Genomic DNA, 13,936 nt, shown 5'->3' with positions numbered 1-13,936 from the left:
TTGATAAAATACATATTTTGTTATGTGCAAATGGCTTTAGATACCTATTAGGTCCATAAATTACCATATAGCATATATTCAACACAAAAAACAGCGACAGTTTGTTGTTGACAAAGGACAGCTGGACATATAAAGGGCCACATCACACCTAAATTCGGCCCCTGTCAGACACACCTCTGGGGGGCAGAAGTTCCACAATTTAGGGCTTGCCATAGAGAATCCCCTCTCCTGGGCTCCCCCCCCCCAGCTTCTGAGGTGATGGAGCAATGAAAAGTACCCCCACTGCCGATCTTAATACCTGAGGGTGTGCATAGGCAGTCTTTCAGGTATTTGGGTCCTGGGTCATGTAGGGCTTTAAAACACTAACATGAGCACTGGGAACAAACTCATAACCTGCGATTAGAAGCAGGATACCTGAAATTCACCATGAACTTTACTAAAACCATAAATAAATATATGGTTAGGGTTGAAAAGACTTGCTTGGGAGATGGTAATTAAATTAATCTGAATGAGTTGTGAACAGCATCTCAGATGTCCACTGCTTATACCATGGGAAGCAGCTCGTTTCACCAACATCAGAATGGTTTCATAGGGATTTGGGATATTTCCATTATTACAGTGATAACATATTACACCTGAGTATTCGAGGAACATGAGGCATTTTTATTTAACTTAATTATATCAGAATTTAGAAGCCACTGTACATTCAAAGAATCACCAAATGCTGTACAGAGAGAGAATTATAGAACAATACAGATCCCAGAACTGTATGAAAACATTGAAAAAAAACACCCAACAAGGATTAAAAACGGCAGGAATAAGACAGACCAGTCTTGGAAGGCAAGAAAAGTTTTCAACAAATGTCAAAAACAATGTTGGAGCTTGCTTCACTCCTAAGGGGAAGCGAATTCCTGAAGTCTGGTGCCACAGTGTTGAAAGCACAGGCTCAGGTCTCAGCACGCCTTGCCACAGGGGTGTTGGGCATCAGCGGCAGATCTAAGTGATTGGAATAGGATGTGTGTGGGGAGAGAGAGAGAGCTTCTCAGACGCCCCGATCCAGAATCATATGAGGCTTCTAAATACCAGATTCAAATACTTGAATCTGGCTTGGTAGCCAATTTGCTACTGGCACATAGACATATATAGAAAGAGGCAATGTTTACCTTGCTCTTAGATCCTGAGATTGTCTGAGGCCATGTGCACTCTGCCACGATGTATTGGGAATATTCTCTTGGTCTGTTTATGTATAAAATATTTTATGTAACAGAGACGTGGGTGGCGCTGTGGTCTAAACCACTGAGTCTAGGGCTTGCTGATTGGAAGGTCGGCAGTTCAAATCCCCGTGACAGGGTGAGCTTCCGTTGCTCGGTCCCAGCTCCTGCCAACCTAGCAGTTCAAAAGCACACCAAAAAGTGCAAGTAGATAAATAGGTACCGCTCCGGCGGGAAGGTAAATGGCATTTCCGTGCACTGCTCTGGTTTAACCAGAAGCAGCTTAGTCACGTTGGCCACATGACCCAGAAAAACTGTCTGCAGATAAATGTCGGCTCCCTCGGCCAGTAAAACAAGATGAGCGCCCCAACCCCAGAGTCATCCGTGACTGAACTTAACTGTCAGGGGTCCTTTACATTTACCTATTTATGTAACATACATTCAGTAGGGATACTCACCACTGTCAATGAGGCAAATGGATGTTTACAAGTGCCTGCTGCATAGATTTTGCAGTGTATCTATGTCTGAGGCTGTCTTAAGGGATATAAGAGGGAAGAAAGGAGAGACAGCACATCCTACATTCATCCTGAAATAGGCTCTAGTCCAGGCATAGGCAAACTCGGCCCTGCAGATGTTTTGGGACTACAACTCCCATCATCCCTAGCTAACAGGACCAGTGGTCAGGGCTGGTGGGAGTTGTAGTCCCAAAACATCTGCAGGGCTGAGTTTGCCTATGCCTGCTCTAGTCCAGCACTGTTGAAAGCACTATACATTTAAAGCACTTTTGAAACATACACTTTCCCTCAAAAATTTCTGGACACTGCAGTTTACCCTTCACAGAGCTACAGTTCCCTTAACAAGTGACCGTGCCCAGGACTATTTGAGGGAAAGACTGCGTTTCAAAAGTGTTTTAAAGGTATAGTAAGTAGACAGACAATGACAACAAATCTGTTTGTACTGATAGTGCTACAAGGCTCTTTGCTTTTTGCTGTAGTAGACAAATACTGTACAAGCATCCCTCCCAGAAATTGCCAGTATCTAAGTCACACTCATAAAGAGTGCCAGTTCCTTTGGCTTACCATCCTTTCACTTACCACTTTCCTGCGGTAAAAAGTTTTGGGACTGCAGCGCTTACTCAGGTTTGGTTTCCTCTGGAAGGAGGTCACGGGAGGCCTATTGGCATTGTGTAATATTTGCATTTGAACTATTTACATAGGTGGAGGCAGGCACAGCTTCAAACACTTGAACTGATAGGCAACATTACACCAGATCTCTAGGGAGGCAGCCAGCAACCAGAGATCACTTTTTAGAGTTCCAAACTCAGCTTTTTGTGGCTTTCCCAGTCAAGCTGAAACTGCGGACTTCTCTTCACATAAGCACCTGGATTACATCATCCTTAGTCAATGGGTGACTGGGGGTGGGAGTGGTCTGCCTCCAATGCTGCTTTCTATCTACATTCCCACAACATTCCTGCAACAGGAGACAAGGGGCTAAGTACCGTATTTTTCGCCCTATAGGACGCACCGGCCCATAGGACGCACCTAGATTTCGGGGGGGGAATAAAAGGGGGGGGAATTATTATTTTTTCCCCCAGGTGTGGGGCTGGGGCGGGGGAAGCCCGAGCTTCCCCCAACGGCAGCCCCCAGAACGGGACCCAGAGCGATGCCGAAGCTGCGTGCAGGGAAATAGCAGGTCCAACGGTCAAGAAGACGATTTCTCCATGTGCTGCAGAGGGAAGTGAGGGGCAGATGGGCCTCCTCAGCTTGGGAAGGTAGCCCATCTAGGAGAAGGAAAACTCTGGTCCTAAAACTCCACTGCCTTGTGACATATCTTCAGGAGAAGAGAAGGCTAAGGAGTAAAGCCTACTCAAATCTGGAGTCCCTAAGACGGTTGGGTAGCGCCTTGTGCGCCTCCTTCCATCATCTCCTGCGACCAAGCTGGGACCAAACGTATTGCTCTGCTTTCCTTTGGACCACATCAGTGAGATGGAGAGCGGGGAGGTCTTGTTGTCTGCGCAGCCCAGGACCTCCATGCATGCTGCCCAGGCTTGCGCCCCGTTAGGCAAGTTGAGGCCACGGTTTGACATCACCCCACAGAGGCACACTCCATTGTCTTGAGACAGACCGATGCCAACACTGATGGCGTGCTATTAACAACCCAGTATTGCATTTCACCATTTTGTCTCCCGCAGCCACATTCAGCCCGGCCTGTCCGGAAGGTTCACGCATTTGGGAAGAGGGCAAACTCCATCAAGAGAGACCCCAACTCGCCTGTCATCATGCGCGGATGGCTTTATAAACAGGTAAAAAAGTGCATGAGAAACGAAGAGAAATGGTCCCTTAGCTCAGAAGCAGCCAACGTGGTTCCCTCCAGGTGTTTTCAGCCACATCTCCTCCCATCTGCCCCAGCCAGTGTGGCCATTGGTCAGGAATGAGGGGAGCTGTTACTCACATAATATGGGCAGCTGTTAGAGCTCCAGTGTCACAGCAGGGGCCACCACAAATGAGACCATGCTCCCCACCACCACTGTCAGCGTTGCCAACGCCACAATAGATCAAGATCTTGCAGAGATTTTGAGATCTCGCCCAGAGTTGTCATGATCTTGCCCCAAATCAGTGTTGATGGCGGTGTCACTTAATGAGCAATAGCTCAATAAATAGCCAACGTCGTGTCATCTTCCTGCACGGAAATCAGGACAAATCTTTGATAGAGAGGTCTTCTGGAAGTAGCCGATGTCCTCTAGCCAGGGGCAGAATGTTTCCCCTCCAATTATGGCAGAATGCCACATGTGTGACTGTTAGCAGCTTGACTACCAATTCTGTACCCACTGATAAAACAATATGTTTGACGTAACCAAGCAGAATGATCAGGGGTTCTCCTGGGAATTGATGCCCTGGCCACCTTTGATCTCCCCTTTTCCTTTCCTTTCCTCCTCCAGGACAGCTCTGGTCTTAAACTCTGGAAACGGCGTTGGTTCGTCCTTTCTAATTACTGCCTCTTCTACTACCGAGGTAATTGGGATTTCCCCAAGGTTCTGCCAGAGGTGGGCAGAAGTGATGTCATTGTGCTTTTGGAGGGAGGGCTTTTTTCAAGTCTCAGGCAAGGTAGGCTGGTCAAGCATCGGAGGGTGTGCCTCCTCCTTCCTCCTGTTGCTTTCTCAGCCTATAACATTCCTTATGGTCTGTCTGGGAGCAGAGCTGGGAAAATATGCTGTAGGTTGGGGTGGAAAGCTCATGGGGCTCCAGCTGTTTATTCCTTTTACTTACTTATAAGCATATTTTTATACTGCTGCAGCAAAAAATACATCAAAGTGGTTTACAACAAGAATTTCTATACGTATTCTAAAAGCCCACATATTCTGTATCCAGATCTGAAAAGGGTGTGCTGAGAATTTAGTTGCTTTCATTTCATTTTCGACTCTGCTCCTGACTCTTTCTGGTGGAGGAGTTTAGCCTTATATATATCCTTTTTCTTCTGATTCCCCAGATTTGCACAAAACCGGATGTTGTGTTCTTTTGGTCCGTCAGATTTGCCCAAAGCCAGAAAACTGCATAAGCAGCTATACAGTTGCCTGGCTCTGTGTTTTTGTGTACTTCTTGGGTGGGGGATATTAAAACAAAAACAAGATGAGGACACAGCTATCTGTGGTCATGCCCTGTTGGCACTTAACTGGGGTGATAGAATCCACAAACTAGAAGGCAGGGAAAAACACAAAAGATAACACCTGCTGGTATGAATAGGAAAGACCGAAATTGTTTCTCATACGGAAATTGAAATACGGGTGGGTGTGGACTACTCCAGTGTAATTCAAATTGTGTGTGTGTGTGTGTGTGTGTGTGTATAAACAACTATATAGTGCTCAGAAGTGGACAAGCCCTTTTGTCCCTAACTTAAGCCCTATGGTTAAGAGAGAAGGCCTTGTTTCTTCTCCCTACCAACTGCACCTTAGGCAGTGGAATGGACCGCTAGCCAGGTTTGACGGACTGGAATCGCTAGTTCAGGCCCCAGAGATCTTGAAGGCCCTACAGGGCTGGAGGGGAGAACCTGTGGCTCTTCAGACGTTATAGGGATCCAACTCCCATCAGCCCTGACCCTTGGGCAGGTGGGCTGGAGCTGATGGGAATTGGAGTCCCAACAACATCTCAAGGGCCACACAGGGTTCTTTCCATCTGGGCTTTAGTGGAAAGTGCATTGAAGCGACTTCTTAGAATCATAGATCTCGAGGGTCCTCTAGTCCAAACCGCCACCCCCCCCCAATGTAGGACTCTCCTGTGACTTTTTTCTTTCCTTTGGTGGGGTTGGAAATGTGTGTGTGTTCGTTTTCCAGACAGCCGCGAAGAGAAAGTTTTGGGCAGCATCCTGCTCCCCAGCTATGAGATCCGGACAGCGTTCTCCAAGGAAAAGAAGAACCGGCGCTTCATATTCAAGGTCAGCCCCCCCGCCCCCCCCCCCGCAAGTGGAATGCTTGTTTTCTTCCAACATCTGTTATTTTGCTGTCACCCAAGGTCTGTTGACAACCATGAGTGATGGGTGAGAGATTCAACTTAGTTTGCATTTGAAGGTGAACTCAAGTCCCACTGTGCAAAGCAATAGGAGAACCCGAACAGACTCGCCCTTCAGAATCTGCATTTCTGCATATTTTGCAAAAACGCAGTGTGTGCATATACTAGGGGAAAGTGCACACGTAAATGAAAACAGCATTATATTAGGGGGAACTGCTTTGCAAAAAATGTATACGTGAGTCAAAATTGCACACAAACATACGTATATTAGGATAAAATTGCCGAAGAATTTTCATGAAGCCTTTTTTTTTTAAAAAAAAAGAAAGCTAATAAATTGCAAACTGATGTGGAAATGTAGAAAAACGACAGACAAAATGAGAAATAGAGAGAACCAAAGCCGACAGATTCTCTCCTCCATTAGCCAGCCATGCAGAAAGCCCACCAGAAGCCCTCAAGCCCACCCTCTCCTCTGCTCTCCAGCTGTTGTCCACCAGAATTTCCGTATGCCTGCTGCCCCCTTGAGGATGTGTTGGGCCACTGCAATGACCCCTCTTTTTCTTCTTTCACCTTCCAGGCTGAACATCCTGGCATGAGAACCTATTATTTCAGCGCAGACACCCAGCTGGACATGAATAGCTGGATCCGCGCCATGAACCAGTCAGCCGCCGCCGAGTGTGACTATGGAAGCTAGTAAGGGCTGGGGACAAGTGTATTCTACGCACAGCCCTATGCTGGCTGGCTGTAACCTTGCCTCTGGGATTCTCTGGTTTGGGGATGGGACATGAACCCATCAAAAGAGGGACTGAGAAATAGGAACTTTTGAAAGGGAAACCAGTTCCATTATGGGCAGGATCGTGGAGAGATTAATGGTGCAGATGTTTTTAAAGTTTTTAAACTTTTCTAGGAGAGAGATTCGGTTTGCTTAGGATGGGAGACTCTTCTTCCTGTTGTGGTCCCTTGGGGAGGGGGTGTCACGGATCAAGGACCACATCCAGCAGCCGAGACAGACGCGCACTGTAGGGAGGAGGGCAAAGCCAAACGTAGGCAGTGTCGCTCGCCTTTCTTCCTTTCAACCATCGCCTTCTCTCTCTCCTTCTGCCACTCCCGCCATCGCCCTCTGCCTCCCCACCCAGCAGGCTGCCCAGAGAGAGACAAGTTGCTGCTGCCAGGCACCCAGGCTCATCACTTTGAGATTAGTTTTGAAATTAGCCCGTGGACACCCTTATCTTAGGAATGTGGGGTGTCTGGATTCATGGGTTACCCAGAAGCAACGTGGGCGAAATGGGGAGGTTAAGCCGTGAGCTTTGAAAGAGCCAGCTAGGTTGCGGCGCAGGCTGGTCCATTAGGGCGAAGCAAGGCATGGCCCCACCCATGTCAGCCTGCCCTCAGCCACTCTACATCTTCCTTCCTTCCTTCCTTCCTGTCATTAACTCTGTGGCGCCACCTACTGTTGGGCTCCCTGCATTCCGCCCTACCAGTCTCAACGGCCACCACTGTGAGGTTGGACGCTGGGTGGGGTTGGAGGGGGAGGAATCTTGATTTCAAACTCTCTGCGGGCAAAGGGGAAGGTCATCGCAGGGGAACCAGCCACCTGGGCTTTGATACAGCCTAAAAAAATCTTCCCTTCTGTCCCTCAGCAACTGGAGGGGTCTCCAAAGCCAGTCTCCGTCCACATGCACCAGCTTTGAGGACGTCACACTCACACAAAACGACTACGCCAAAAGCGCAGAATCCCTGGAGATCGCCCGTCTCTCGGAGGCACACGACGGGGAGGCCTCGTCGTCCGACAGCCTCCACGTGCAGGACAGTCAGCAGGGGACTCCGCGGCTCGGGAGGACGTCGTTGTGCAGCTCTCTCAACGGCGGATACAGCCACATAAGGAAAGAGCAACCAGATTTAAGGTAAGTTGGTGGGTGGAGAGGGAAGCACCAGTTTTCCACCAGGGGGCGCTGTGGGGAGCTAATGATGATTGGCTCCCACAGGTGCTGTTGGGGCGGGACTTGGATTTTCATGTTTGTTGTTTGATTCTGTACCTTCCTATTTTTCTTCCCTCTATTTCCATTGGCAGCTCCCTGTCTTCCCAGACTCACGGAAGCCCCTCGCCCGTCATCCACCCCAAGCTCTCCTCCCGGCCGCGGTCCCCCTCTGAGAGCCCCACGCCTTCCTCCCCATCCCGGACCCCTCAGCCTTCCCCTCTGCTTTCCATCCGCTCCTCTCGTTCCTACTCCCTCCCCCTGACCCCTGCCGAATCGCCTCAGATACCCGACGCCCGCCAGTCGCCCCCTCGCGCCCGCAGGAAGCCCCCGAGAGCTGCCGCCGCCGCCGCACAGGCCATCTCCTGCGAGGACCTGTCCTCCGCGGCCTCCCCAAGGGGCCTCGGGCGCCCCAACACCCCCATGGGGCGTGTGGACATTGCCCCCGGCGAGGGCCCTCCCAACAACCCCTATGCCACGCTGTCACCTGCCACCAGGGGGCGCACAATGACGCCTGCTGACCGGTATGACGTGTTCCCCTCCTCCGAAGACCCCTATGGCAGGCGTTACGCCCGGAGCCCTCACCACAGCAGGGCCCGACCCGTGGGCGAGGAAGGCCTGGCGCCCTCATTGGCGAGGCAGCTGCCACCCAGCAGCAGAGTAAGTAGAGGCTGCGGCAGCAGTGGGCAGGGCAGATCTGGGTTTGGGGCTTATCTTGACTTCGATCCACCCAGGCACTAACCTTTCCTTTCCTGCCAGTTTGCAGACCGAGGTTATCTCTCCCCGCCAGCTGGGACGTCCCGTGCTCTGGTCATGTCTCGGTTACATGGGCGACTGGTGAGTACCAGGGGCTGCGTTCTCCATCTTTCCCGTTCGCCATGGTCCTCCTCTCCCTGGCCTTCCTCTCCCTGTGACACAAAAACAAACGAGTCTGTTGGCTTGAATGTCTCTTTCCCCGCTCGTGACCTGGGCTGTGTGTACCCTGTACTTAACATTTCTGAAATCCTGAGCCAAAGGAGTCTTAATTCTGCAGCAGGAAAAGCTCAATTCCGCAACTTGCGTAAATTATGCAAATGTTGAGCTACAAACTTGCCTCCTTTAAAAAATGAAAAGATTTTTTTCTTTCCCTTTTTTCCAGAAAGCTGCATTGTGCGGCCGGTATAATATTGCGCAGTCTTTCCGTGCAATTTGTGGCATACCCTGTTTAGGGAAGTTTTTAATATTTGATGTTTTATCGTGTTTTTAATACTCAGTTGGGAGCCGACCAGAGTGGCTGGGGAAACCAATCAGTATGAATGAATGAATAAATAAATAAATACTATTACTATTATTATTACAGTCATACCTCATATTACGGCTGCTTCAGGTTACATGTTTTCGGGCTGCGGACCGTGGGAAACCCGGAAGTACCGGAACAGGTTACTTCCGGGTTTTGCCACTTCACACTTGCGCAGAAGCGCCAAATTGCACCTGCACAGACACGGCGCTTCAGGATGCGAACGCTGCAGGTTGTGGACGTGCCTCCGTCATGGATTACGTCCGCAAGCCGAGGTTCCACTGTATAGCACACAGTCCTGCTCATGAGCTTCCCTGGCTACTCTCCCTAACACTTGCCTTCCCTTTCCCTACAGATCACCCCCCACTCCGCCTCCTCCAGCTACCTCCACCTTCCACCCCTGCCTCCCCTGCCTAACCGGCCCACCCCTGGGAAAAGGACGTCCTTGGGAACCACGGTATGTGATTTCGTGCTTGATCCTCCCTTGAGTCTAGGACTTATCAAACGTTGGCTTAGCAAAAGGAATAGATTGGCCAGGAAAGGACAGCAGCATTAAAGCTCTGCTTTAATACCAAATTGTCCTCCTGTCTGTCATGGTTAACATTGGGTTCCACCATTTCCCCCCGTTAGCTTAACATTGGATTGAAGTAGTTGGTCTTTGAAGCCATGGGCAACTTATCCTGATAAATACGCCCTCTTAATGCTGAACGCATAAATGTCTTGGGCATATTTAATTTTCTTTTTTAAAAAATATATAATTTTTATTATTTTTCCATTTAACAATATATAATCACATCATTATTATCCACTTTGCCTCTCTAGCTCTTTCTAGCCTATTGACTTCCTTCCCACGAGATTAACCTTTATATCATCGCACTTTATGCATTTTTCAATTCTAATTACACTCATTGCAAAATACGCCAAAATTTAAGTAAATATAAAAAGGGAGAAAATTCTCATTACAACCCTGCTAGTGATGTCAATCGCTTACAATGATCTTTCAAATATCGTATGAATTTACTCCAGTCCTTTTGAAATACTTGACTGTGCTGGTTTCGGATTCTTCCCGTCAGCTTTGCCAGCTCTGCAAAGTCCATCATTTTCACCTGCCACTCTTCTTTCGTTGGCACTTCTTGTTGTTTCCATTCTGGGGCTCAAAGAATTCTTGCTGCTGCTGTTGCATACATAAACAGTCTTTTATGGGCATATTTAACTTTCATGGTGCAACAAGCTGGCGTTTCTCCTAGGAAACCATGTGGGAAGTTTGGGGGCTTATCCAGACATGCCTTTGCATGCTATTCACACCAACCATTTCTCTGTCTTTCTCCAGTGCCGGACTCTGGTGCGAGAGAGGAGCATCCATTCTGCCGGGGGGCAGCGGTTTGAAAGCGACACTGATGTACGCACTTCAGCTTCTTCTCATATCAAGGGTTCATTTGTGTGTTGTTGTTTTTTAAAAAAACTTTTAAAATTATTTGCATTCAGCTTAGGAAGCATAGAGCATAAACATCACTTTGAGCAGGGGCAGGGGAACCTGTGGCCCTCCAGGTATTTGCTGGACTCCAACTCCCATCAGGGATGATGGTAAAAAAGGTAAAAGGACCTCTGACCATTAGGTCTAGTCACAGACGACTCTGGGGTTGCGGTGCTCATCTCGCTTTATTGGCTGAGGGAGCTGGAATACAGCTTCCAGGTCATGTGGCCAGCATGACTAAGCCGCTTCTGGCGAACCAGAGCAGCGCATGGAAACGCCGTTTACCTTCCCGCCAGAGCGGTACCTATTTATCTTCTTGCACTTTGACGTGCTTTCGAACTGCTAGGTGGGCAGGAGCAGGGACCGAGCAATGGGAGCTTACCCCGTCACAGGGATTCGAACTGCTTACCTTCTGATCGGCAAGCCCTAGGCTCTTGGTAGTTTAACAATACCAGGAGGGTCACAGGTCCCTGCATCCTTGACTTACGAGTAAGTTGAGACATTCTTTCAGAAGAAGGAATGCCTCATTTATAAAACGGTGTTTGAAAGCTCATTTTTGAAATCTCTTGCAAAATAAGTAACAAACCTACTTCCAAGGAAACGGGGTTGGGATCCACTGTGGGGGTCACTGCAAAATAATTAACATTAAACTGGGTTGGAATCCACTGTAGGGTCACTGCTCAATGCCAAATTTACAGAGAGTTAGTCCTACAGCTTGTTTTATTGTCACCTGCACAGCCGTGAAGAACACCCCCAGATTTTTGCTACTTTCTGTTTACATTTTCAAGCAAAAACCAACTCAGAGAAGTGCCCCTCTTCTGACACTCAAACAAAGGCTTTGTTTGAGACATTTTACTACACACTGAAATTGGCTGAAGGTGGAATAATTCCCCCCAATAAAACTGTATGCTTCGGTTTCATGCTGCAACACGTCAATTTTCTAACAGCATTAGAAGTCGCCTGGGGTTTTACAGGGTGGGAAATCACCCTGTAAGACTGGATGTGCCCAATGTTTTGTTGTCTTGGGTAAGGTCAGGACAGTCAAAAAATAAAGTGCTTTTTCACACAGCGCACCGTTGGACTGTGGAACTCACTCCCACAAGAGGCAGCGAAGTCCACCAAGTTGGGATGTTTTTAAAAGAGGATTAGATACATTGATGGAGGGCAAGGCTATCAACAGCTACTATCCCATGGGCAGAGTGCAGTTGTGCTCATGTCCTGCTTGTGGGTTTTATATGGCCTCATCCAGCTCTCCTTATGGTTTTTTTTGAAAAAATCTGTCTGAATTAATTTGGATCTCATTTTTAGTCCAGTAAGATTTTGAGTTTATTAATTTAAATGATTAACTGACTGGCCTTTGGAACGCTACGTTGTTAATAGCGTAACCCATCTCTGATTTGGAAGCTCTCAGAAAAAAAGAAAGAATCTCACCAGGGCTGTCTTAAGCATATGTGGTGCCAGGGTGCAGGCTCTTTCTCGGACTCAACTCTCGGGCCCTGGACTCTCAGCCTGGCACCCCTGAGAGCCTGGCGCTCTCACAACACCATGCCAAACATTTGTCCCAAAGTGGGTTTGCCTGCTTTTATAAAGCCATGATTGTATGTGCCGCAGCACCATCTGGTGGCTTCTCTTAGAATTGCACCCCTCTCTTTCTAGGCTCTCTTGACAAAACTTTGCGGCCAGGACAAGGTGCTTCGTGGTCTCGAAGAGGACACGGCACAGCTCCGGGCTGAAAAGGTATGTCTTACTTTGCCACTATTCCCTCTTTCCCTTACTCCTGCTATTAAACCGGCCATCTGATTTATTTTGGCTTACGTTGAAATGGCTGGCCCTTTTTTTTTACAGGAGCGGATTGAGAAAGCCTTGGAGGTGACACGTCTGAGGCTGGAGGAGTTTAAAGGCCAAGACGCCACAATGGAGAAAATCTGCTACCAGCAGAGGCAGCTGCAAGACGAACTGGTGCAAACCCGAGCTCGCCTCTGCGATCTAGCGCTGGTGAGTTGCTTTTATTCCCATGCTGGGAGCCTGAGCTGAGAAAACACTGTACAGTGGTACCTCAGGTTACATACGCTTCAGGTTACAGACACTTCAGGTTACAGACTCCACTAACCCAGAAATAGTACCTCGGGTTAAGACGTCTCTCCGGGGATTCGATCTGCCAACCTTCTGATCAGCAAGCCCTAGGCTCTGTGGTTTAACCCACAACGCCACCTGCATCACAGTTCTCGGTTAGTTCTCGGTTAATACTACAGATCAGAGATGAAGCAGAGGCACCTTTCGGTTTCCCGTCAAAATTCCTCCAAGTTGCAGCAAAGGTCAAGCTACTTAAATTGCCCCCTCTCACCTCCTTCGGAGCCAAATTGAGAACCTGGTCGCATGAGGAAGTCTCCTACCCCAATTGCCTTGCATATAGACTGGTTGGACTTTTAAGACTTTTTTCCGCATCTGAAGTTGACCCAGCATAGAGCAGGGACTCCTGCCTTTGACGCCAACTTTTTTCTTTCAAGCCCCTCAGCCACAATGCTCAGGCAACACCCTCCCACTGGGGATACACAGCAACGGTTTTTTTTAAAAAAATGATATTTATTATAGTTTCCAATTAATACAGAAAATAAACATACACAAAAAATAATAATAAAAACACAAAAATATAAAAGCAAAAAAGAACAATTAAAACAAATATAATTTCCATTACTCATTTCAATTAACTTATTTCCCAGACCTCCTCTCACCTCCCCTTTTTGTATTCCCGTTCAGATTCTTATTTCAGCAAATCCTTATTATAACTTGTTATAACTTATCATATCTTATTGTTCAACCTCTGCGTTACAGCTGGTAACCACTTAATTTTTATCCAACATCACACTAATGTCCATTAATTTTATAATACTTCTGCAGATAGTCTTTGAATTTCTTCCAATCTTCCTCCACCGTCTCTTTCCCCTGGTCTCGGATTCTGCCGGTCATTTCTGCCAGTCCCATATAGTCTATCACCTTCATCTGCCATTCTTCCAGAGTGGGTAGATCTTGCGTCTTCCAGTACTTCGCGATAAGTATTCTTGCTGCTGTTGTCGCATACATAAAAAAGTTCTGTCCTTCTTTAACACCAATTGGCCAACCATGCCCAGAAGAAAGGCCTCTGGTTTCTTAAGAAAGGTATATTTAAATACCTTTTTCAGTTCATTATAGATCATTTCCCAGAAAGCCTTAATCCTTGGGCACGTCCACCAAAGGTGAAAGAATGTACCTTCAGTCTCTTTACATTTCCATCATTTGTTATCGGGCAAATGATATATTTTTGCAAGCTTGACTGGGGTCATGTACCACCTGTACATCATTTTCATAATATTCTCTCTTAAGGCATTACATACCGTGAATTTCATACCAGTGGTCCATAAGATACACAGCAACGTTTTGTTGCTGTGCCTGCTTTTCCTTTCTATTTGACCAATGTTCAAAGGCGCATGCCCGGTACTTAGAGGGCCAGAACATCTGTGCAC

The 13,936-nt window shown here is 47.8% G+C and overlaps 1 protein-coding gene and 1 long non-coding RNA gene across 6 annotated transcripts in view; both read left to right on the top strand.

The window, feature by feature from the left end:
• Positions 1-13,936, top strand: part of LOC309327912 — a 55,604-nt gene that overhangs the window by 16,753 nt on the left and 24,915 nt on the right. The gene's annotated exons all lie outside the window — the stretch shown is intronic.
• Positions 1-13,936, top strand: part of PLEKHA4 (pleckstrin homology domain containing A4) — a 50,819-nt gene that overhangs the window by 26,198 nt on the left and 10,685 nt on the right. For 4 of the 5 annotated variants that reach the window (XM_081837350.1, XM_081837352.1, XM_081837349.1 and 1 more), the window contains exons 3-13: positions 3,403-3,513; positions 4,150-4,222; positions 5,539-5,639; positions 6,288-6,403; positions 7,351-7,614; positions 7,782-8,350; positions 8,453-8,523; positions 9,318-9,419; positions 10,293-10,361; positions 12,093-12,173; positions 12,282-12,431. In XM_081837350.1, the coding sequence (XP_081693476.1) occupies positions 3,403-3,513; positions 4,150-4,222; positions 5,539-5,639; positions 6,288-6,403; positions 7,351-7,614; positions 7,782-8,350; positions 8,453-8,523; positions 9,318-9,419; positions 10,293-10,361; positions 12,093-12,173; positions 12,282-12,431 (1,707 nt within the window). The remainder of the gene's footprint in view (positions 1-3,402; positions 3,514-4,149; positions 4,223-5,538; positions 5,640-6,287; positions 6,404-7,350; positions 7,615-7,781; positions 8,351-8,452; positions 8,524-9,317; positions 9,420-10,292; positions 10,362-12,092; positions 12,174-12,281; positions 12,432-13,936) is intronic. The other variant, XM_081837351.1, reaches the window with a different exon arrangement.

Source organism: Podarcis erhardii (genome assembly GCF_964252035.2).
Source record: "Podarcis erhardii genome assembly, chromosome: 13".
In the NCBI taxonomy this organism is placed as follows: domain Eukaryota; kingdom Metazoa; phylum Chordata; class Lepidosauria; order Squamata; family Lacertidae; genus Podarcis; species Podarcis erhardii.
The sequence above is the reverse complement of the archived record's forward strand: the minus strand, read 5'-3'. Positions and strand labels throughout refer to the sequence as shown.